Source organism: Phyllostomus hastatus, unplaced genomic scaffold (assembly GCF_019186645.2).
Source record: "Phyllostomus hastatus isolate PE091 unplaced genomic scaffold, TTU_PhHast_1.1 phas_scaffold_1066, whole genome shotgun sequence".
In the NCBI taxonomy this organism is placed as follows: Eukaryota; Metazoa; Chordata; class Mammalia; order Chiroptera; family Phyllostomidae; genus Phyllostomus; species Phyllostomus hastatus.
Window position 1 is genome coordinate 10,255,299 of NW_025334004.1, and position 22,732 is coordinate 10,278,030.

Below are 22,732 nucleotides of genomic sequence, written 5' to 3' on the forward strand. Positions count from 1 at the left end.
CTGGGTTGGGAGGGTGAACGCCTAGAGGCAGCAGGAGATGGGGGACCCAGACCACCACTGAGCACCCGCAGGGCCAGACTGCTGCCCCTTCCGGGCCTGCCCAGCTGCTGTCCAGCATGAGGCCCTGATTCATGGGGCTCCCCCAGCCCCCCTTCCCTAGCCTCCTGGCTGCGGCAGGGCTAGTGCCCAGCCCTCCGCCAGTGCCGGACTCCAGGCCAGCCTCCACCTTCCCTGCCCACACTGAGCCTCACTGCTCAGCCGAAAACCCATTTCAGCCTACCGATAGAGGGCGCACTCCACCACCTCCACTCAGGCATACTGTGTTTGCGAAACTGCAGGTGGGAGCGATGTCTTAAAAACCCATGACCTTCACCTCACATGCAGTCTTCAGGTGACAGAGCTCCCCATATGTGCCAGTAACAGCAATGGTGACTATAGTCAAGGACCCCTTTTCCAAAACTCCTGAGGCCAGGTAGATTGTGGAATTGAGAATTTTCAGATCTTGGAAAGGTAGTGAGTGCTTACAACAGTATATTATGTACCAGGCCGGGGGTCTAGGGCAGTCCCTCAGCCCCACATGTCCACAGTTCTGTGGTGAAATCAGCATCCACTCCCACCACGCGGATGGAGGGGGACTGTAAGTAGCCCCGTGCCATGTGACAGTCAGCCTATCTTACCAAATGCATTCAGGCCAGACCCAACTCTGCTATCAAACTAACTTGGTTTGCAGAGTTTCGTGGATTTTGTAACTGGGGTGAGGATTTGTGAATCTGGAATGATAAGAGCTATTTACGGAGCATTTATCAGATGTCAGATGCAGAGCTAAGTGCTTCCCACGCATCTGCGCATCCAATCCTCACAGCCACCCCAGGAGGAAGCTTCTGGTGCGTCCAGTTTGCAGATGAGAAAGCTGAGGCTCAGAGCGGTGCAGCCATCCATTCAGGGTCGTGCTGGCAGCAAAGCTGTCCCCATAATCACACCCCACACTGACTCACGGGGCCCCCGCGTGGCTGAGACCGAGCCTGCTTGACAGGCGAGGTGACGGGGAGGCACCTTGGCAACCCTTGCCCTTCCCTGGCCCTGGAGACGGGCAACACTGACCTGGGCCCATCCGGGGTGCCCACGCACTGGGCCTTGTGCTGACACGGGTTCAGATCCGGGGAACAGAAGTCTACTAGCTGCTCACAGGCCCTTCCTGGGGAAAGAAGGAGGGAGAGACGGGAGAGAGGCTGCCCCTGTGCTCTGCCAGGCAGGCGGCCCCGCCGAAACCTCCCACAGACGCTGAGGCAGGGCCCCCACCCTGCTGCCCGTGGGAATGGGGCTCGGGCCATGCATGCTGGCCCTCAGCTCCCCACAGACACGCACACCCCACGTACCCGAGTACTGCAGAGGGCACCGGCACGTGTAGTTGCCCACGCCGTCCACACAGATGCCCCCATTGGCACACGTGTGCTCCACACAGTCGTCGGTGTTCACCCCGCAGGTCAGTCCTTCAAAGCCAGCCGGACAGGAGCACCTGTGGGGCCGGGGAGGAGGGAGAGGCACGTAGACCCATGGCCGGAGTGGCAGCCTGGGGCCACTGGTCAGTATCATCATCCCAGAGTTTTGGTCCGTACTCCAGGCCGGGCCCTCACTGCATGCTGGGCGTTAGAGGCGGACGGACCAGCCCTGCACTTGCGGGACTCACAGTCCAGGGGCGGGGTGATGAGGGGACAGACAACCAGGGAGAGGCGGAGGGTATCGGGACAGTGTGGCACTGAGGCTAGGGGATGGGGATGAAGGGGCAGAGGACACCTAGCTCTTCCTTGCGGGGAGCAGTCAGGGCAGGCTTCTCAGAGGAGACAATGAGTTAGTCAGTGAGGGACCCTGACAGGGGAGTGCAGGAATGGAAGGGAAGGCAGTGGGGCCAGAGGCATGGGTTCAGCCCAGCGAAGACCCTACGTTCAGTCCTCCGGGGGAGGTCCTGCTCGTACAAACAGTCCAGGTCTGCGGGAGCACAGGCCCCAGGGACGCGGCAGAATGGGGCTGGAGCAGGCCGTGGGGAGCCCCGGAAATCAGTGGCCTTCCAACCAGGTACACTTTTCCCTGGGGCACCTGGGGTTTTGGGGGGCATGTGGGTCAGAGAGGTCTGAGAAGGTAATTTCCAGATCTTCCAGTTCCACAGGGACCCTTCCCTGGGCTGACCTGCCCCCGCCCCCCACGGAGGCACACGCAGCTGCCCGGCCGGGGCCTGCGACCCCCGGGCTCCGCATAGAGGGACAACTAGGAATATCGATGTTTCGAAAGCGAGTGAACGAGTGGCTTTTGCAAGTCCCGAGGCTTCCCGTTCCGTGTGTGAAACGTAGCTGAAGGAAGACCTCATGGACCTGTCCGCTGATAGAGCCCTAAAAATAACTTCTGATGACAGAGGGCTCTAGGGGTTTGGCAGATAGACTCCGAGGGACTCTGCAGGCTTGACTGACACGGCTATGGTAAAACTGCTTCTGTGCTCCCTGTCTGTGTTTGCGGAAAACGCGCTCAGCACTTCCAGCCATACACACGCGAGGCATGTGCGTGTGTGTGCACGCACAGGGCTCCCTCTCATTAAGACATGCGAGTAATAAAACCCCACTCCAAAGTGTAATAACTATCGATCAAATTGTGTAATACAGCCATGTTGTTTTGCCCAATTGTTTATTATTGATCATTGTAATGATAACTCAGTGCAAAAGGGACGTTAAAACAGAGGCTTATGGTCACAAGAAATAATGAAAACTTTAAGTTTACACTAATGTACCCATGCTGGTGGCGGAGAAGCATGACAGGCCGCTCCAGAAATGACTCTCTAGCGTAAAAACAGATGACATGGGAAGGAACATGGGAGGAGGCATGGAGAGTAAAATAAAAATACGCTTCTAAAAGAAAAAAGAATGAGGTAAACAGTTAAACTGCAGAAGAGCAGCTTATTTGTGTAATTTTTTTAATGGTATCAAACTGCTGTGCTATTAGAATTCCATTGGAGAACAATGAGAGTGTTAGTTTTATTTTTAAATGTGAATATTTACAATATCCTGAAAATGGCCTCCTTTGAAACAAAAAAACTAAACTTACAATGAAAAATTTTAGCAGGCACCCCAAGAATGTATGAGGACGTATGTAGTTTTAAAACTTGGTGCGGGGGTGGGGAGGTGTGAGCCAAACGGCTTGAAGACCATTGACGGGGGGCGGGGGGCGGGGGGGGGCGGGGGGGAAGCATACAATGGGCGGGTTTTAAGCAGGCTGAGGGGGTCCGCTTTGCCTGTCTAAAAAGGCCCTCGTGAGCCTCAGGGTTGAGGGGTAACTCAGGGAGGCACCCCTTTCTATCTACAGAGCCCACCCAGTGGCCTCCAATCTGTACCCCCAGCTGCACCCCTCTGAGCCTGGGGGGAGTGTCTGGGGTGTCCTCTGAACCCCTCCACTCTCCACAGGAGGCCAGGGAACTCCTGAGACCCCTCTCCAGGGACCCCTCTCAGGGGTCCAGGGAAGGAGGAGGGGGCTGGCTGTGAGGAGCTGCCGCCCAAGCCCAAAGGAGGGTGGAGCCTATGGGAAGGGCACCGTTGCCAAGGCAACAATGAGCTGAGAGACCATTTATTGTTTCTCTCTTTACACCTGGCAGTTTGGGTTCGTGGAGACAGGTGTGGCCAGCAGATGCGGAACCAGTTTGCTCGGCCAGCCATTTATCTTCAGCAGCTAAATACACAGTGTTCTTCAGAAAACCTCTGGGCCCAGGAGAGCTCTGGGAATTGGGGTGTTTGGTGAGGGGTCCTGGGGGAAGCAGGTCAGTGTAGGGGGTGCTTGCCTGTGACGTCAGCCCCGGGAGAGGCTGGGACGCCACCGGCCTGTGTGGAACCAGGAGATGACCGCAGGGGTGGTTTGGGGGGGAGGCTCCGGAGGGCGTACCCGGGACTAGCTCCCGCCTCTCCTCGGGCCTCTTGTCTCCTCCCGTCTCGGGGTCTGGGGTTGGGGGCTCAACTGGGAGGGGGTGGCTGAGGGTGCTGCCTTCGGGCAGCAGTGGTGCCACAAGCAGATGCTTGACTTCAGCTATTAGACAGCTTGGGTTCGCAGAGACCATAGGGGTTGAAAACGCCCCAAACTGCCCCTTGGCACTGCCACTGCATATGCCCTTGGCCACGGATTCTCGGTGCCACCAAAAGACCGTTCTGGCGCCTGGCAAGAGCCAAGAGAGGCCTGGAGCGGGAGCAAGGCCAGGCAGCTGGGTTCCCAGCGCCCGCCCCTGACTGCCGGCTGTGACTCCGACTGCTGTGCGGTCACTGCCTCTGGCGCGGCCGGCCTGGTGGGCCCGGGCAGTTCCCAGTGGGAATTGGCTCCCCCTGAGCCCACCCTCTATCTCCTCCCAGAGCACAGGGCCTTGGGGTGGGGGTGCTGGCCACTCCATCTGGAGGAGGGGGGCACCGAAGCTTGGGTGCTGGGCCCCATCAGCACCCCGCCCACCAGGATCCAGCCCCTGCAGGCAACTCACGTGAAGCCAGCACCCTCGCCCTCCCGGGCATGGCAGGTCCCGCCGTTTTCACAGGGGCCACTGGCACAGCTGTCCAGGGACACCTCGCAGTCTCGGCCCTGGGGAGAGAGTCAGCGGTGGGGACCCCAGGGGGACCCAGGGGCTAGGGAGAGCCAGCAGAGAAGGCCAGCCCCCGGCAGCCCGGCCTGCCTATCCCCGAGTTCACTCGTGCTTTCATCCACTCCGGCGCCAATCCAGGAGCAGGAACCGTTCCGGGGGCACCCGGGCAGAGTGGGGAGCAAGACAGACCCAGCCCTGCCTGCGGCACAGGGGGCAGCCCTCCACCGCTGCCTCAGCCTCCACTCACCTTGTAGCCACCAGGGCAGGTACACCTGTATGTTTCAAGGGGATCATTGTGGCAGCTGCCCTGGTTCCGGCACGGGCTGGACAAGCAGGGATCACACTTGGCCTGGACAGCCAGAGTGGGGGCGCCTGAGGCAAAGTGGTGGGGAGGGCAGGTGTTAGTGCAGGGAGGGTGGGGGTAAGCAGCCCCTGCCCCATGCCGTATCTCAGCCCCTGCCCCGCGGGGCTGTGAGGACTGAAAGAGCCCATCCACAAAAAGCGCTTCATGGGCCGGTGCTGGACGCTCCGTGGAGGTCGGGGCACAGCCATCAGCATGAGAGCGAGCCAGAGTCGCTTCTACTGAAGTCGGGTCCTTTCCTGGGTCTGCTCACACCCGTATGAGGCAACCACTCCCAGCCCTGTCACCTGCTGACAGGATAACAAGGGTGGCCACCTCAGGAGAGACGACACACAGCTGTGAGGAGGCCACAGTTAGAAGGAAAAGGGCCACGTGCCTTTAAGTTGTTTCTCTCAAGGTCAAAGCAGGAAGGAGCCTTTCCTGTAACCTCTCCAGCTACGTGGGTGACCCTCTCCGGCCCCTGCAGGACCCCATGGTCGCCCTGGCCTGAACTTGGAGACGGACGAGCAGCTGGCAGCCAGGCTCCCGGGCCCCCTTCTAAGAGGGGCCTCGGGACCCACACGAGTCAACGGCGAGAGCAGCAGCTGACTCAGCCTCCACTTAGACCCCCTCTGGAAGTGGGGAAGGGTCCACTCTGCTCGCCCAAAGGCGTCAGCATGAACCGGAACAGAAACTTTCCAAAATCACTGGGAGGAAGTGCAAGAGGCCTTCCCAGGAACGGGTGGAGTTCTGCCTCTGGTCTGGGTGCTGGTCCCCTGTGTGGGCCCAGTTTGTGGAGATCTGTGGCCATGCACTTCTGATCTGTGTCCTATCCTGTTACGTGTGTTCCATTTCAATAAAAAGTGTGTGTGTGGGGGGGGGGAGTTTCACTGGTACCAACACCACCCAATTAAATAAATCCTGAGCAAACATTCCAACACAAATCAGCCTGCTCCCAACAGCTGAGAGCAGAGCCCCAGATAGGGCCCTCGGCACTGTTATCCACATGACAGCATCCTGCATGCAGAGTGGCCCTTGCCTCCTCATTAACCTGTGGCTGTCAGTTTCACTTCCCATGGTGCTCTGTGAGCTTGCAGAGGGCAGAGGCCGTGGCCCACGGCCTCTGGTGTGCTCCCCCAGCCATCCCCCAGCACAAAGCCGGGCCTGGGGCAGCCGCTCAGCCGCCTCCCCCTGCTCGGCAGGGCTCCCGAGGCCTGGGCAGCAGGCAGTCAGTCAATCCCAGACCAAGCGTTTACAGATGCCCAGGGTGAGGCTTCTTCACAGCAAAGCCAGAGGAGCCTCCGGCCCCCATTTTTCCATAAATGTCAGGAGAGTGGCCCTGGGTCCAGCTGCTCAGGGATTTAAGCTAATTGCTGAGCACAGCTCCAGCCAAAGGGAGGCCGAGTGCTTGAAGCTTCCAGAAATGCTGTTGCTATTTTTACTTTCCTTACATAACCCCAGGGAGGGATTAAAGCCCTTACAGCCTGAGAATTTTCTGCCTGTTCCCCCGCCCCCCCCCTTCATTGTTATGTCAAGACTGGAAGGCAGTAATGCTAGCGAGCTGCAGGTGCCTCAGTTCTGCCACCTGACCCCCTGCCCAGGTGGCCGTCACAGGCACATCTGGAAGGTCCAGCCAGGGTGAGCAGTCCAGTAGGCCACTGGCAGCAGGAGGCGGTGATGCAACCCGGTACCCGCCACCCCTTTCTCTGCTGCTTGGCTCACCTTGGCATTCAAACTTCTTGGCAGGCGTGGTGAGGAGCAGCTTGCCCTCCATGTCTGGGGGCCCAGCGCAGCGGGCAATGCCTGGCTCCTTGTAGCCGGTCTTCACCCAGCTGGACAGCCAGCGGAGATGGCAGTCACAGTGCAGGGGATTGGCACCAATGGCCCTGGGGCAGAAAGTGGAGAGAAGTGGCATTTCAGCCTCGGGGGTTGTGGGGTACCTAGGGTGCAGGGCGCTGCATCGGGGGCTGGCAACAGCCCTGAATTCACAATCCAGTACTGCGTCACCAGCACGGTTTCGAGTCCTTCGAGTGCGTTCCCCTACTGGGTCCTTACCACACCCTTCTATCCCTATTTGACGTGTTGAAGCTGAGGATCCAAAATGTGGAGGCCCTTGCCTAAGGGTGCACAGAGAAAGGGGGAAGTGGGACTTGAACTGGTGTTGTTGAGGCCAAAGCCTATGAATGCATTGCCTCCCTGCTACACCATGAGAGAGGAACCAGCACCCGCTGCAGTGAACTGCAGCTGCTCTTCCCGATGCAGCGCCTCTGGTCAGTGTGTTGGGCCCAGGGCAGGTTTTCTTCCTTCCTCTCAGAGGCGTGGGAGCTGAGCCTCCCGCGACTAGGTCACTTCCCTGAGGTCACATGCCTGGTGAAGGGCCACCCCAGGGTCCGGACGCAGCGCTGCCGGACTCGGGAGCGCACACTTGTCAAGGAGCACACAGACGCACCCTCCCTGCGAGCCTCTGTGGAACACCACAGACCCAGCGTCTCTGCCTCACACGCCGCCGTGAAGGTGCTGAATGCCACTGAATTATACACCTTAATGCAGTCAATGTTATACCACATGAGGTTTACCTCGAGGCTTTTAAGGACACATTCCCATGTCACTGATGGAGTGCAAAATGGAATGGCACTGACGAGGGGCACTCTGTGGCATCTATGGAGTTGCCAGCGTGGCTGCCCTCTGCCCCAGCGACTCTGTTCCCGGGAGCTGGTCTTGAGGATCTACCTGCATGCGTGCCTAGCGGCACCTGTGTGAGGACACCAATCCCAGCCTCTCTGCAACGGGAACACTGGGAACTCCCAGTGTGCGTCCGTGTGGGACGTGCTTCCACAAACCACAGTGTGCCCGCATTCCAGAAAAGTCTGACCCACAGTCACTGCCAACTACAGGAGGCCCCACACTTAGGCATGGTGACCTTCTGGTCCTCTCTGTAGTGACACATATTAATCACAAATTATATCCGCCCAAGCAGCTGGCTTCTTGTCACTAAACAGCCTGGCGTACGGACCTTTACGGGTCAGTGTGTATGAGTCCGTCTCATTTTGTCAAACTGCTTCCCAGCGTCCCAAAGAAAGGGCGCCTCCCAGCGCTAATGGGGCCCCTGCCCTGTTGCCAGGCGTTCGGGTTGTTTCCAACCCTGGCCAGCACTCTCCCACATGCCTCTGGTGAAGTGATTGTTTCTCTAGAGCAGAAAGCTAGAAGTAGGGTTCGGGATGCAGAGGAAGTCCTTGTAAAAAAAAATGTTAACAGTTTCTCTCCAAAACAGGGCATATGGACTTCCACGCACCAGCAATGCAGGGCCATGTCTGCCCCCTCACATCCCCATCCCAGCACTGCCTGCGGTCAACCTCTTCGTGTTTGACCAAGCTGGTGGGCAGTGACTAAAAGATGGACAGACGTGGGGACACGTCCCCTTTGGGGGACACGAAGGGGCCAGAGTTCTTCGATTCAGCAAATAGAAAAACATCAGAGCTTCGTCCCTGAAGTTCTCCGCTATCAACGTTATTTTGAAAACGTCACGCTGTGTAAGGTCAGTGAGAACGAGCCCACTTTAGGGAATTAGCAGCCGCACACGCCCTTCTCCGGGTTTCTAGGCGGCGCCACAGAGGCAGCGGTCGCTCTCGGGCTCGGCGGGCTGCGGAGGGCTGCGGAGGGCGACGGCGGGCGACGGCGAGTCTGAGCCGGACTTCCCCGGAATAGCGCGCCTGGCCACCGCGCGCCTCAAAACACGGTTGAACGAGACCTGGGTTCCGGGCCCCCCACCACCCCCCCCCGCCGCCCCTACAGCTGCCCGCTGCCCAGGCGACCTTGAGCGGTTTGCTTCACGTCTCCGGAGCTCACTTTATGATTCGATAAAGAGCCTGCGATCTGGAGAGGGGAAAGGACAAGCGCGTACAACCTGCAGCGGGCGCCGAGGGAATAGTGCGGCTTAGAAGAGAAAGCCAGTGCAGCCTCGCGTTGCAGTTAATGGTTCTCTGTCTCGGCGTGCTGACAGCATCCGTCCTGGCTGATGGGGCAGGGGACACCCTCCTCTTTCCGCTGAGCAGAGCTAGGGCTTCTGGGGGGAGGGGGGCAGGGGAAGCTCAGACACTGAGTTTTTGAAGCTCCGGGGTGTTTTAAAAAACACTCTTTAAAATATCTGGGATACAAAAATTGTGGTATATTTAAGATGTTTACATTTACCAGATTAATATGTTTAACAAAACAAGTGCAAAGAAATGTAATTATGTTATTCATAAGATAAAAGCAGAAGTTATGTTAAAATATGTGTTGTAGTAGGCTGTGGGAGTATGGTTTGGTAATGAGCCAGAAGCTGCAAGTTCATTATGAACGGCTTCTGTCAGGCCTGTAGCTCGTTTACAGAAAGTGCCAGAAAGGCTAAACCTGAGGCCGTGGTGAACGTGGAGGCCCCTGACAAGTCTCGGGGCCGTCCCAGCTCCCAGGTCCCACGTGTATCCCCATAAATGGCACAAAGTTGCACCACAAATGTAAGCGTCCCTTTTCAGCTCTTAATAGTTAAAGAATAAAAAACAATTAAAACTACCAACATCGATATAAAGCGAATCAAAACTCTCAATTTCATGGGACAAACTCAGAGCCACACCTGACTTCAATATTTCAAGCTTTCATTTATCCGGTGGCTGGGTTCTGTGGCTCATTCAGCTGTACCGGTAGTTCATTTTCACCTGGGGACCACTTTTCCCCTGAAAAACCACTGTGGACTTAGTGGGGAGCAGAGAGCCACAGGTGCAGCTGAGACGCAGCCGTGGGGACGGCAGTGAGGCCGCTCATCAGCCCCAAAGGACTGTGGATTCAGCCCCCGACCAGCGTACGCATAACCCCATGTCGCTGTCCTTGGCATAACTTGGGAATAGTTGAAACAGTAGATACTGGGTGTGTTCACGCCAAGACCCTGCCGGGCTTCTGTTCAGGTAACTGGGACCAAATAGCTTTCCTGCGGCCGTTTCACAGAGGTGCCCACTGTGGCCTGGAGCAAACACCGAAACTTCAAGCTCTCCTTCGCCCGGGCCCATCCTCCTCCCTGTGATGCATCTGTGTGTGTCCCTGTCTCCTTCCACTGGATCGCAGCTTCGAGAGGGCACAGAGCATGCGCCCCTGCTGCGCCTCATGCCAGCTGGCGTCGGTAAACATTTGCTGGATGGACGCCAGCCTAAAAGCATGAGAAGTGCAGAGCCCTCAGTATGAAAGCAAGTTCAGAGAGAAAAGGATGTGACGAATTTAATTCTCATAATTCCCTTCCAGTTCTCGTGGGTGTGTATGTCCATCTTTGAAATCAGTATACCATCTTTATTCTACTTATTTTCATCCAATAATAAATTCCAGTGTCATAATCACAATGAACTATGTGCTATTCTTTAATCATTGCATGTTTACTTTTCATACGGAATTCTTCATGAATCCAGAAATCTGACTTTCCAGAGTGCAGCAGGCTAGAAGCAACGACACGTCAGGTTCCAGACATGAAGATCTGTGTCTGGGAGCCTCGGCACAGGGCCTGACACACGGCAAACATTTGCTGACGGACGGACAGTGACCAGACCAGCGATGGAGGGTGAGCTAACTTCAAGGCGAGTACAAAAGGAGCAGAAGGAGAGAGGGGTGCAGGGTGTGGCGGCCCGGAGCAGCGGTGAGCACGCACAATGCTCACGGCACGTTAGCGCCACCACGGACATTGGGAGTACTGTTGTTCGGGCCGGGGAAGAGGCCCGAGAGATGAATGGATTGTCTGAGACCCGACTGCAAGTTGATGGCAGGACGGGGACCTGATGCCACACCTCCTGGTTCCTGATCTAGAGTTCGGGGGGTTTAAATATGGCGAACCCCATCCTCCACCGCACCCTAGGCCCACCCGCCCCTCCTGCACACTGCCAGTGAAGAGAGGCCCAGGCCGGAGTCACGGTAGGAACAGAGGGCACCTCCCGGCAACGGGAGCGCGGGGTGCTACCCTTGGGCACCCCTGACTTGTCATGAAGCCCTGTGCACGTTCCTCCCTCCAGACCGCCCAGGGCCTCCGGGAAGCCCAGGGTGGGTGCGGTGAGTCTGCGCCGTCCTTTACCGTTCCCTGGCTCCTCGTAAGTGCTCGAGAAATCCTTAGGCAAGAGTTGCCATGCTTCCATGCAGAGGAGATCACGGATGCATGCGTGCACTCACCCATGTATTCCATCGGTATTGCATGTGCACACACCTGAACACAAGCACACGTGCCTTTCCCAAGCTACGCCTAGTTCCATTCGAAACCCTGGGTGTAAAGGGCGGAGTTTATTCAGGAGGTCGCTTCGTAACAATGAAAGGTTTCTTCCACATAGATGCTCTCTTGTAGAGAGGTGTGAACACATCTAATCAGTCATGCCAATGCGCTGTTCTGCAATGACCGCTAAATTGATCTTTACTTATTTCTTACTAACTGGATCTGACCCAAGGTCACTGTTCTCCTAAAGAAAATCTGAATTTATAGATAGGTATGAGCTCAAATTTTGCTTTGGAAGCTTTGGTTTTTGTTACTACAGTACACGTGGTTTTTTCATTTCCCATTTGAAGAATAAAACCTCTAGATTCTGAGCTGCAGACAAGATCAGAATGTGTCTGGGTGTCGTTCATATTTCAGGGGGAAAGAGGAGAGGAAGTCAACTTTCCATTTAAATCCCAAACATAAGAGATACACAAAAGGGGGGACCCTATGTGTTCAGAAAGGTGGACTGGATGGCTGAAAAGGCCTCGCTGGCGAGGTGGAGAGTGGACCTGACCTTTGCATAGCCCAGGGTAAGCCAAGAAGGCTGCGTGGACCCACAGCTGCGGCAGACCCTGGCCCCCTACAAGCGCAGACTCTCCCTGGAGAGAAGCATCTTGAAAACACGAGCTCACGACCAAAATTCACCAACCACAGATGGAAAGAGGGCCCTGGGAATGGGTGTCATCACCCATGGACAACAGTGTCCTTGCCTGGCCCGTGTCTGGGGCCGCCACCTCCAGCCAGGCTCCTGCCGCTGCACTCCATCCTCTCCAGCCTCCACGGGTGCTGTGGCTTTCCGGGAGTTTCCTGTAACTTAGTTCTTCCGCTGTTCCCTTCTACCCACAGAATGAAGTCCAAACTCCTCAGCATGGCACAGACACCTTCGCAGGGGAATCCCAACATCCCTTTTCTAGAGTCTTCTCTTCCCACCTCATGCTTCTCACCCAGCCAAACTCCCCATGTCCTGTGCTGGACACTCAGCATCCTTGACTGTGTCAGTTACTTTCTTGCCTCCATGCCTTCGTGCATGCTGTTCCCTCTTTCTGGGATGTCCTTCCCATCTTCTCCACATGGCAAACCCCTAGGTTCTTTCTAATGGCAACCTAAAGGGCACCTCCTCTGTGAAGTGCCTCAGAGTCCCCCAGAGTCAGTCCCTGCTGCCTTTGAACTTGTTTCATGACACCCCAGGTGGCTGCCAAGGGCAGAAACCTTCTGTTAGTGAATTCTTGAGCACCTGCCTCACTGTGGTTACTCAGGACATTTTTATTGAAGCATTTAAGAATAAATACGGAACTTTTGAATCAGACATGCCTGAGTTCAAATCCTATCTCTGTCGTTTCCTGGCTTTATGGCTTAAGTAAGCTGCCCAACTTCAGAGCCTGGGACTGGAAGACGGAAATAATAAATCCTGCCGACCCGGATGGAGCCTCTCCCCCATTCCACTCCCGGGGCTGACACCACCGACCAGTCGCTGCACGCTTCCCGCTGAGTGCAGACAGGCGCTGGCATCCTGGGCGTGGGCCCCAGGAGGCCCCGTCACATCGTACAGCTGCCACACAGCATGAAACCTACTCTCATTTCGGCCATGAAGGAAACGATACCCCACAGACAAAGTACGCACTTGTAGCACAGCATTTGTTCCGAGCAGACCCTCAGTGAATGACACCGGCCATGACTTTATTTCTTCAAGCCCCAGACCGTCAGATGCACTCCCGACTCCTGTGCTTTGGGTGGGAGGGGGGGTGGGAGACAGGACCACATGAAGTGGATCACTTGTCAGGCACACTCTGATTCCAGAGATTAAAACACGGATACGGTGAGTCTCAGACCTGAGAAAATCCAGTGAGACTGCGGAGTGAATGAACTGCAAGTGGAGGTGCTGGGGACCCCAGGGGCCTCTCTGACTCAGATGTGCCTGTGCCCTCAGGCTCCAGGCACAGTGTGGGGCAGAGGGCAAGAGGACGCAGTGACCCCCGGGGTCCTGGCCGCAGCCCACCCAGTGTGCATGCCATCTCGGACTGTAACTGACTCTCCAGGAGAGAGTGCTCAGTATCGGCCTCACCCCCGGGATCAGCCCGCCACTTTGCGTCCCTCCACTGTCTGTGTTGCAATGAAATGTATGCAGCATAAAATTCACCACTGTGGCCATTTTCAATGTATGATTCAGTGGTAGCACCGGTTACATCCACTGTGCTAGGCAACCATCACCCCGTCTGGTTCCAGAACTGGGTTTTCATCATCCCAGACAGAAACTCTGTGCCTATTAAACAAAAACGCCCACTTCCCCTGCTCCCAGCATCTGGCAACCACCAGCCTCCTTTCTGTAGCCACAACCTGGACCAGCCCCGGTCCTATCGGTGGGACCACTCAATCTTTGTCCTTCTATGTCTGAGTTACTTCACTTTGCACGCCTTCACGGTGCATCCATGTTGTAGCGTGTGTTCCTTGTAGCATGAACAGTGTTCCTTGTTATGGCTGAACACTGTCCCCTTGCACGGAGAGACCACGTTTTGTTTATCCACTCACCTGCTGATGGACACCTGGGTTGTTTTCGCCCTTTGGCAATTGTGTGAACTATGCTGCCATGAACTTGGTTGTAAATGTAGCCGAGTCCCTGCTTTACATCCCCTCAGGCACGTACTTGGGAAGGGATTGCTGTATCATGTGGTGATTCTACATGTAGCCATTTGAGGAATCGAGTGCACTGCTCTTTAAGAATAGCTTGTAGCTTAGCAACCAATAAATAGTCATTACCACTTCTACTATTGCTTGTAAAGAACTGTTCTCCTGTTATTTCGACTGGTGAAACCCCCAATGTGTGAGAGTCTGCAGTGGGGGGCACTGAAGGTCACAACCTAAATTTTGAATTGTGTCAGAGTCAAAGCAACAAGTTCTGAGAGTCTCAGGAGGTAAGGGCTTTCTCGGAACCCAGATTCTGTTTAAATCCAAAGAGGCCCCGAGAATGGGGCCGGAGTTACTTACAGGTGAGACAGGGAGGTCACGTCTGCGAAGATGCCCTCTGGGAGGGTGGAGATGTCGTTGCCGTGCAGGGACCTGAGGAGAGAAGAGGCTGTCGGTGACACGCAAGGAGGGCAGGCGCAGCCCCCTGCGGAGAGGGGTGCGGGCAACGAGGGAGACGCCCCGCCTCAGAGAGGCACCCCGTGCTGCTGGCCACGGGCGGGCAGAGGGAGTCCCCGATCACCCCAGTAGACCACCCTGTCCCTCAGCCCTCCTGGGACTTGGTTTCTTCCATCCCCGATAACCCAAGTGCCATTTCTATTTACGCAACAAACGGAATGCATGCAGCCAGGACCCCGAGGGGTAGGCTTTTCTTGGTAAGAGAGTTAGCACACAGGCCAACTGGCAGTAAACAATGTCACCCTGCTCCAGATGGGGCTGTCAGAGGACTCAAGTTCATGGATACACCATGGGCCATCATAACAGGCCTGGCAGGGGGCTTTGGTCATAGGGCAACACCTCACAGTGGGAATTCTTTGAGAAAGTTCAAGCATCTTGCAACACACCCCATCTGAACAGGAGACTCATATGCAATTTGGGGCTTCCTGATCTTGGATGGCCTCCACACACACCCCCCTCACACTCAACCTGAGGCAGAGAGCGACCCCCATTTCTCAGCCAGTTCCCCATTCATCCCTTGGACTCTGTTAGCACTGAAATGAGAGTGGACCAGCCTCCCGCCTGTGGACACAGTTGGCCCTGCAGGGGCCCCAGATGCAGGGCCGTTCCTGCCCACCAGGTGGAGGGCAGGGCCCTCAGTGGGGCCAGTTTCCCTGAAGAAATGAAGAGCGGGGACTTACAGCAGGCGCAGGGAGCGCAGTCCCTGGAAGGCCAGCGGAGGGATGCACTGGAGGGAGTTGTAGCTGAGGATCCTGCAGGGAGAGAGGGAGGGAGGGAGGGAGGGAGGGGATTGGTGTTTGCCTGGGGCTGCAGGCCTGTGCAGAGCGGGAGGATCATCAAGGGCCACAAGGAAACTCCCGGGGGTGACAGAAGTGGTCACTCTCTTGATTGTGGTGGTGGGTCCATGGGTGTGAGCATAAGTCACAATGTATCAAGCTGTACACGTTAAGTATGTGCAATTTACTGTGTATTAATTGGACCTCAGTAAAGCTAGTTTAGAAATGATAACAAGAGAAAGGAGCTGCTCCTGTCTACCCCAGGACAGGGCTCGGTCTCCCTTGCAGCAGCCAGGGGCACTCAGACTGGGACTGCTTGGCCTCTGCACTGTGGACAGGTCTTTGTCTGGGGCTGTCCTGCGCACTGCAGGGTGTTTCGCAGCATCCCTGGCCTCTAAGCATGAGATGCCAGTAGCTCCCCCTGCCCACCTCCCCCTGTGACAACTGAAAATGTTTCAGGCATTGCCAAATGTCCTCAGGAGGGCGGAGCCGCCCCTGGTGGAGAACCACGGCCCTGGACCACGGCAGCTGCACCCTCAGGCTCATGAAGACTTGGAGGAGGGAGCAGGCCGGCTCGTGAGCAGACCCCGAGGCAGGTGAGTGCAGAGGACAGAACCTCACTCAGTGCCTCGGGCCACATCCTGCTCCGGGGACCTGGCAGGTTCAGGACCCCGTGCTGCCTCTGCTGTTGGGTTGCAGTAGAACAGAAGGGAAAGTTCAGAAGGCTTTTGGCACATTGTCTGTCAAATGAGGTGTTAGGAAGGGAATGAGATATGCTCTTAAACTCCAGGCAAATAGAAGGGATTCTTGTTCATGCTTCCTTGGAATAGAATTAAAGCAATCATTAAATTATGGGTACAAAAATGTCCAGAGGGCCACTGTTCACAGTAGTGCAGAATGGAAACAACCCAAATATCCATCAACAGTGGAATGGATGAGGAAAATATGGCACATTCCTACATGGAATACTATACAGCACTGAAAAGGAACAGCCCACAGCTCCACACAATGCAAGGGGATCTCACAAGCATCATAGTAAGTGAAAGTATATATTCTGTATAGTGCAATTTATATAAAGTTTAAAAATGGGCAAAATTAAGCTTCATTGTATGGAAATGAGCTTATAGATGGCGACACTATAAAGACCAAAGGTCATCATAAAAGCCAGGGTCCAGGCTGCCTTGAGTGGAGAAGGAAGGAATAATAATCAGGAAGGGGCAGAGCAGCTTATGGGGTACTAGCTGTGTTTTTCACCGTAAGTATTTACACGTGCATGCTAGCTTTATGATTATCTGTTAAACTTCACATCTATAATTTTTGCACTTTTCTGTATATGTGCTGTATTTCACAATAAAAATGTTTTTAGAAGTGTTTTTGGCTGGCAGGCCCTGGCATGGTCCCTGGCAGGTGAGGGAGTCTGCATGTGACACCTACGAGTGACAGGGCTTGGGGAAAGCCATAGGGGGAGCCCTCCCACCACTGCCCCCCGCCAGCCACTCCCCCCCTCCCCGCCTCCAGGACTCACAGAGTGGTCAGCTGGCTCATGTTGGTGAAGGAGGAATTGCTTAAGGAACTGATCTTGTTGTTACTTAGGTCCCTGGAAAAGACAAAAGCCCCCAACAGGCAGCTTGATCCCAAGAACTGGCCCAGCATTAGCTGTCTCTCCTTCCTGTCTCTCTCAAGCGCACCTGAGCCCCCAGCACAGCTGTCTCACATTAGACCGAGGAAACACGGCCTCTCTCTTTGGCACTCTGTCGCCAGCCACCAAACCACTCCACCACTGCCCCCCGCCCCCCGACCACTGGGACCGTCGAAACACACTTGCTACATTATTAGTAAAGACTTATAAACTGGAGCTTCACATTTCTTTAAGCCAGTGTGACACAAAGCAGCCACCCTTGAACTGAATGTCCCATATGGCAGGGAACTGGTGCCAAAGCGTCACACCTAGGACACTAGACACAACTCACTGTAGCTAACGTTTTCTTCAGAGCAAGACTTCCTCCATGAAGAGAGCAACATGTGGATTCACGTTCTGGTTCGAGTTCCTGAGCTAACTGCAGACCATTACAAAGAGTCCTCGGGCTGCCCGCGGCCCACTGACCAACACTTTCAGCAGCACTGCTCCAGGCCGCACCCTGCACTTCTGCCCTGGGGGCCTCTGGCCAAGGAGCAGATAAAGGCCGTTGAAGTGGGGCGTTGGTCAGGCTGGAAGGCTAAGAGGAGCTAACTGACTCTGACGCTTATTTTGTGTTTTTTCATGAGGTGGAAATAACAGAAAAGCAGATGTTAGTCTAAAGAAAAAATTAGTTACCCATACTTATTTGTTGCTGCCATATTTCATATTTGGCTTGGGGGCCAAGGTTGGACTGAGAAATTTCCCATCACCCTCTACTTCTGCCCTGGTTCCTACTTTTGCAAGGCTGATCTGCATTAACAATAATTATCAGCCTTCCCTGGCTGGTGTGTCTCAGTGGGTTGAGTGTCGGCCTGTGAATCAAAAGGCCGCCAGTTCGATTCCCAGTCAGGGCACATGCCTGGGTTGTAGGCCAGGTTCCCAGTTGGGGGCATGCGAGAGGCAACCAATTGATGTATCTCTCACCCATTGATGTTTCTCTTCCTCCCTGTCTCCCTCCTTTATTCCCTCTCTAAAAATAAATAAATAAAATCTTTTTTAAAAATCCCACAATAATTATCAACCCAGAGGGAGGCTTGGGGAGATGCTGTGGGCAGAAGCAGACAGGACCTGACCCAAGGGAGCCTGGAACAATGCAACTTCTAAGCATGGCCACTAGGTGGCAAAGCAGTTCTATGCACAGAAGGAAGGGGGAGGATTAAACAAACAAACAAAAAAGAAACAACAACAAAAGGAATCAGCAGCAAGAGGGGTCTGCAGGGAATCCCTGGGAAGCTGGGGCCATGGCAGTCAGAGGCCAATGGCCCTCCTGTGCTCTGAGGCGGGCCTGGGGTCCTCAGGCCGCCTGGGTACTCACACAAGCTGCAGGTACTTGTAGGTGGACAGCTGCCCCGGAACCAGTGTGAACTGGTTCCCGTCCAAGTAGCTGCAGGAGAAAACACAACACTTAGTGCCCAGTCCCGTCCCCACCTCTGTCCCATTTGGGGAGAATCTTTCCTTGCAGCAGGGGCCTAATCACTCATTTCCTCTCCTGCCTGTAGACCACGCAAGGGCCCAGAACTGCTGATTGGAGGAGAAAACACACAAATTTATTAGGCTGAGTAGGTGCCACCCCCCAAACCTGGAAAAAGCCACTGAGACACAAAGCTGCCCTTGGCTCCCCTCCCCCTCCCATCTCAACCTCCCAGCCCCGCCCTGTCTGTGGGCCCTTCCCTCTCACTCTGCAATCTTCCTGGCCAAATAGGTCTGATCTGCACAATGATAGTTCTCAGGCCCACCTGCCAGCTTCCCTACCCCTCACCAGCTACTGGGCCCCCCTCTGCCTGACAGCAAGTTGTGTGAGGCCAGTCTTGGGGGAGCGCTGCACCCAAACACGCCCCACTCCGAGCTCAGTGTCCCCACACCCAGTCGGGCTCCCCCTACCCCATCAGCACCACACTCCCTGTCCCCAACCACCAGCTCCCAGACCCCGATGGTGATTCTCCAGCTCCCCCTGCAGCCAGCCCCGTGACCACTGGCTTCTCCTACCCACTGGTCTCTCATCATTTGCTTTTTTAAAAAAAGCTGCTTTTGCAATTGCAGCTAACATTGAATATCATTTTATGTTTGTTTCAGGGGTAGAGCATGCTGATTAGACAATTATTTACTTTACAAAGTGATCCCCCTGATAATTCCAGCACCCACCTGGCGCCACACACAGTTACTACAATATTGTTAGCTGTTCACCATTTGCTTCTGTTCTGTTCTCACCTCACCCCGGGTGCACACAGAGTGTCACCCGTGCCTGGCTCCTGCACAGCCACCTTCTGCCCTCCCAACCTCGGTCACCCTTCTGGGACCCACTCTTTACACAGCCACCCACGTCACAGCCCTTAAAGCCAAGCCCATCAAAAACTATCCCCAAACTTTCCCAGGTTCCCCACGTCTGCAGGGCAGAGCTTGGGATTCAAGAAGCCGTGAACCTGCCCCCTCTCCCCACTGCCACCTGCTATCCTTGCTAAGCAGTAGCCCAAGCACCAGCAGCTGAAGCCCCAGCTGGGCTCCTTGCACAGCACCCTCACCTGCTGCCACACTTAGGGGGGCGCCCCACACACCCCAGCAAAATCAGAGCTGTCCTCGCCCTGACCCATCCCTCTGCTCCCATACAAAGTGACTTCCCACCCATTTTGTTGAACTGTCTCAGAGGTCCTTCAATACACCCTAAAGCTGAGGAAACTGAGACTTAGAAGAGTCAGGTGGTTTTCCCAGCATCCTCCACCAAAGAAGGCAGGCTGTCACACCTGCCCCACAGCGGTCAGGGTTGCTGTGAGGCACCAAGGGGGAAACGGAGACTCCAGCACTGCAGTAGAAAAGGGGTCAGGTGATGGGGTGGGTGGGTCACCGGCCAAGGACTGCAGGGACTGGTGTGCAGGTGAAGAAAGAGCCAGCCTTGCCGGCAATGAAATAAAATGCAAATGTCATCGCTGCCCATGGGGAAAAGCAGAGCTCGGCTACAGAGGCTGGGGGGCCAATCCCAGGGGACAGGCAGGGTTGGGGACTGACCAAAGCCTTTGCTTCGGAAGGTCCTGTTGAAGAAGCCCAGTTGTCTGTGCCTGTGCCTGTCATTTACGTCCACACCCCACATGAGTTCAAAACCAAAGGCACATGGACAAAGCGTTTACACCACAGCACCCGGTGCTGACAGCAGGCAGGCAGGCCATTGCCACGCTCAGCTAGTTAGGGGACAAAGGAAAGAACTTTCCTGGAAGGCCATCGGGCAAAAGGGGGCCAGAGCCCTAACAAGGCGCTGCTGCTTGACTCAGTTTCAATGAAGCGGCGTCCACCTCGGCGCTACTCGTGGTGGTAGAATCGGAAACAACTCAAATACCCAACAAAGGGCAATGTGTTACATGGCTCACAGGAGACTCATGTGATGCGATATTATGTGGTGTAAAAACAACTTCTGTGAGAGTTTCCATTGCAGAGCAAAATGCTCATGAGATAATGTGAAGCAAAAAAAAAAAAAAAGCAATATTATTGCTTATTGTAAAGGCTGAGCTTAATTTAAAGGGACAAAGCACTGGCCAGGGGTGACTCACACCATCAGGTGGCTGCAGAGGGGGATCAAAGCAAAGCTCAGCGCCTTCTTGGAACCCACGTCTCCTGCAAAGCCTGAACTCTATCTAACTCTAAGCCGCTAGTGAGCTAATGTCCACTTGGTACCCTTCTTCCCTGACACCAGGCCTCAGGCTACTCACAGCTCTGTGACATTCTTGGGGAGGCCCTTGGGCAGGGCCTGCAGGTGTTTGTTGCTGCATCGGACCACTGTGTCCAGGCAGGCGCATTCCTGGGGGCACTGGGGGCGAGGCAGGCAGCCCCCCTCCTCCTGGCCTGCGGAGGAAGGCACAAAGCGGTGTCAGGGAGGGGACAGGCCTTCTCAGGGACTCCTGTAGCCAGAAGCCCCTCTTTGACCGCCCCCCTCAGGCTCAGAGAAGTGTCCTCTTGGCTGCACCCCTCCCCCACCAGGGATAAAGCCCCTCGGGCCTGTTTTGAGGTTAAAATAGGTCTTGGGTTGATCTCTTTGACGGAGACCCAAGGTGGCCCTGAGCGCAGCCGGGAAGGAGGATGGCAGCCGCACCTGTGCCGGAGCACCTATTACGTGCTGAATACTGCACGAACAGTCTCCTTAACAGTGCAGCGAGGGTGCCACTCCCACCCCCAGGACGAGGACAGAGATATGCTTCTTCTCTGTCCACTGAAGGAGCCGGGTGTCTAGAGCAGGGCCTGGTGCACAGCAGCCCTCGCAGAAGACCAGCTGAATGCATGAGCTTCTATTTCACTGAGATCTGGAGAGGTCCAGTGACTGGCTCAGGTCAGGAGACTGGTCAGAAGCCACGTGGGATCCGTCCCCCTTGCCTATCTGGGACAGCATGACGCCAACAGTCTGTGGCACCAAGGGCCAGCCAGGAGGCAGGTCTCTGGGTTAAACATACTTACAGAAAGAAAATCCACTAAAAGGTGAACCGCAATTTTCTCTGAGTGACGATCATTAGTCATGTCTTTTTTAATGCATATTTTCCCACTTTTTGAACTATAAGCACATTACTGCTCTTAGATGACACAAGACCACCGCCAGGCAGGGGCAGGTGCAGGACTAAGAGCTGGCGTCCTTGCCCCTCCCCTGTCCCCACCCACCCCTCCTCTACAGGGCAGGGGCAGGGTGCCCGCCGCGCACCCCCCAGACCCCCTGACCTGGCCCAGCCCGCCCTCCCTGCTGCCACCCAGGGCACACGCGTCACCTTCCTCACACCGGAAGTCAGGGAAGGCCACGTCCTGCAGGGGGATCTGCCGCAAGAAGTCTGGGTTCTGGCACCGCGGGTTCCCTGTCACGATCTTCCTCTTCCGCAGCCAGTCGCCCAGCCAGGCCAGCTGGCAGTTGCAGTTGAAAGGATTGGCCAGAAGGTTTCTGGAAGACAAGCTTTGTGTGACTGCAAAGACACCCTGCCAGTCTCTGTGGTCCCATCCAAGCCCTCCCTGCCCCAGCCCCCTGTGCTGCCGACACTGCCTACACTGCCCCGACAACCAACCACCCATTGCCAGCAGGCAGCGCTCCAACATGGTGAACCCATGTTTCTGCAAACCACAGGAACCCCAACATCCCCTGAGTTTGTCCCTTAAAGGAGCCAGCAGGTTCCAGCTCTTGGGATGCGGGTGGGCAGGGCTCCCGGGGTGGGGGGCGGGGGTTGACACAGAGCCCCAGGCCCGCCTGCCGCGGGCTGCGCTTACAGGGTGGAGAGGGCCTGCAGGGTGTCGAAGGCTCCCGGGGAGATAGTAGTGATCTGGTTGTCGTACAGCGAGAGGAGGCGGACGTTGCGCAGGCCCGTGAAGCTGTCGTTGTGGATGCAGCTGATACGATTGTTCCTCAGCATCCTGGGGGGTGGAGGGGAGGGGAAGCCCACACTGTGCCCTGTGGCCATCACCTGAGAGGCGCTCTGGCCACCAGCAGCCAGCTCACAGACTCTCCTCAGGAGGCTCGAGCCGCTCACAGCCCCGGAATCCTTCCGCCGCGCTCCCCTGCAGAGCCTCCCCGCGTCTGAGCCACCCTCCTCGGCCTCCTGCCGGCAAGACCCCACGCCCCAGAGAACCAGAAAGTAGGCGTCCCCACAGAGTTACCAACATCGGATTACGTGGCCCACTGCAGTCAGAGTCCTCAGCTGTCCTCTCCCCCTGAAAGCTGGGGCTAGGGAGGCGGGTCTCTTCCTTTCCCTTTAATGCGGGCTTTTGTTTACCGAAGTCCCGCCACCCAGCCTGCTCCCCGGCCCACACACTCACAGGGTCCTCAAGCCGTCCAGGCCTCGGAACATGCCACTCCGGATGGACTCCAGCTGGTTGGCGGTCAGGTGCAGCTCGCTCACAGAGGCAGCGCCCTCAAAGGCCCCGTCTTCGATTTCTGACACCTTGTTGTTGCTCAGATTGCTGGGAGAAGAGGCAGGAAAATGAGGAAGCTCAG

At 55.8% G+C, this 22,732-nt stretch overlaps 1 protein-coding gene across 1 annotated transcript in view; it reads right to left on the reverse strand.

Annotated features, from left to right (window-relative positions):
* SLIT1 (slit guidance ligand 1) overlaps window positions 1-22,732 on the reverse strand; it is a 149,871-nt gene that overhangs the window by 8,836 nt on the left and 118,303 nt on the right. Inside the window, exons 18-30 of the mRNA XM_045853799.1 lie at window positions 22,555-22,698; window positions 22,009-22,152; window positions 21,522-21,688; window positions 20,481-20,613; window positions 18,101-18,169; window positions 16,633-16,704; window positions 15,012-15,083; window positions 14,176-14,247; window positions 6,660-6,823; window positions 4,845-4,969; window positions 4,499-4,596; window positions 1,377-1,516; window positions 1,102-1,195 (exon numbers count right to left, since the gene is read on the reverse strand). Of these exons, the coding sequence (XP_045709755.1) occupies window positions 1,102-1,195; window positions 1,377-1,516; window positions 4,499-4,596; window positions 4,845-4,969; window positions 6,660-6,823; window positions 14,176-14,247; window positions 15,012-15,083; window positions 16,633-16,704; window positions 18,101-18,169; window positions 20,481-20,613; window positions 21,522-21,688; window positions 22,009-22,152; window positions 22,555-22,698 (1,494 nt within the window). The remainder of the gene's footprint in view (window positions 1-1,101; window positions 1,196-1,376; window positions 1,517-4,498; window positions 4,597-4,844; window positions 4,970-6,659; window positions 6,824-14,175; window positions 14,248-15,011; window positions 15,084-16,632; window positions 16,705-18,100; window positions 18,170-20,480; window positions 20,614-21,521; window positions 21,689-22,008; window positions 22,153-22,554; window positions 22,699-22,732) is intronic.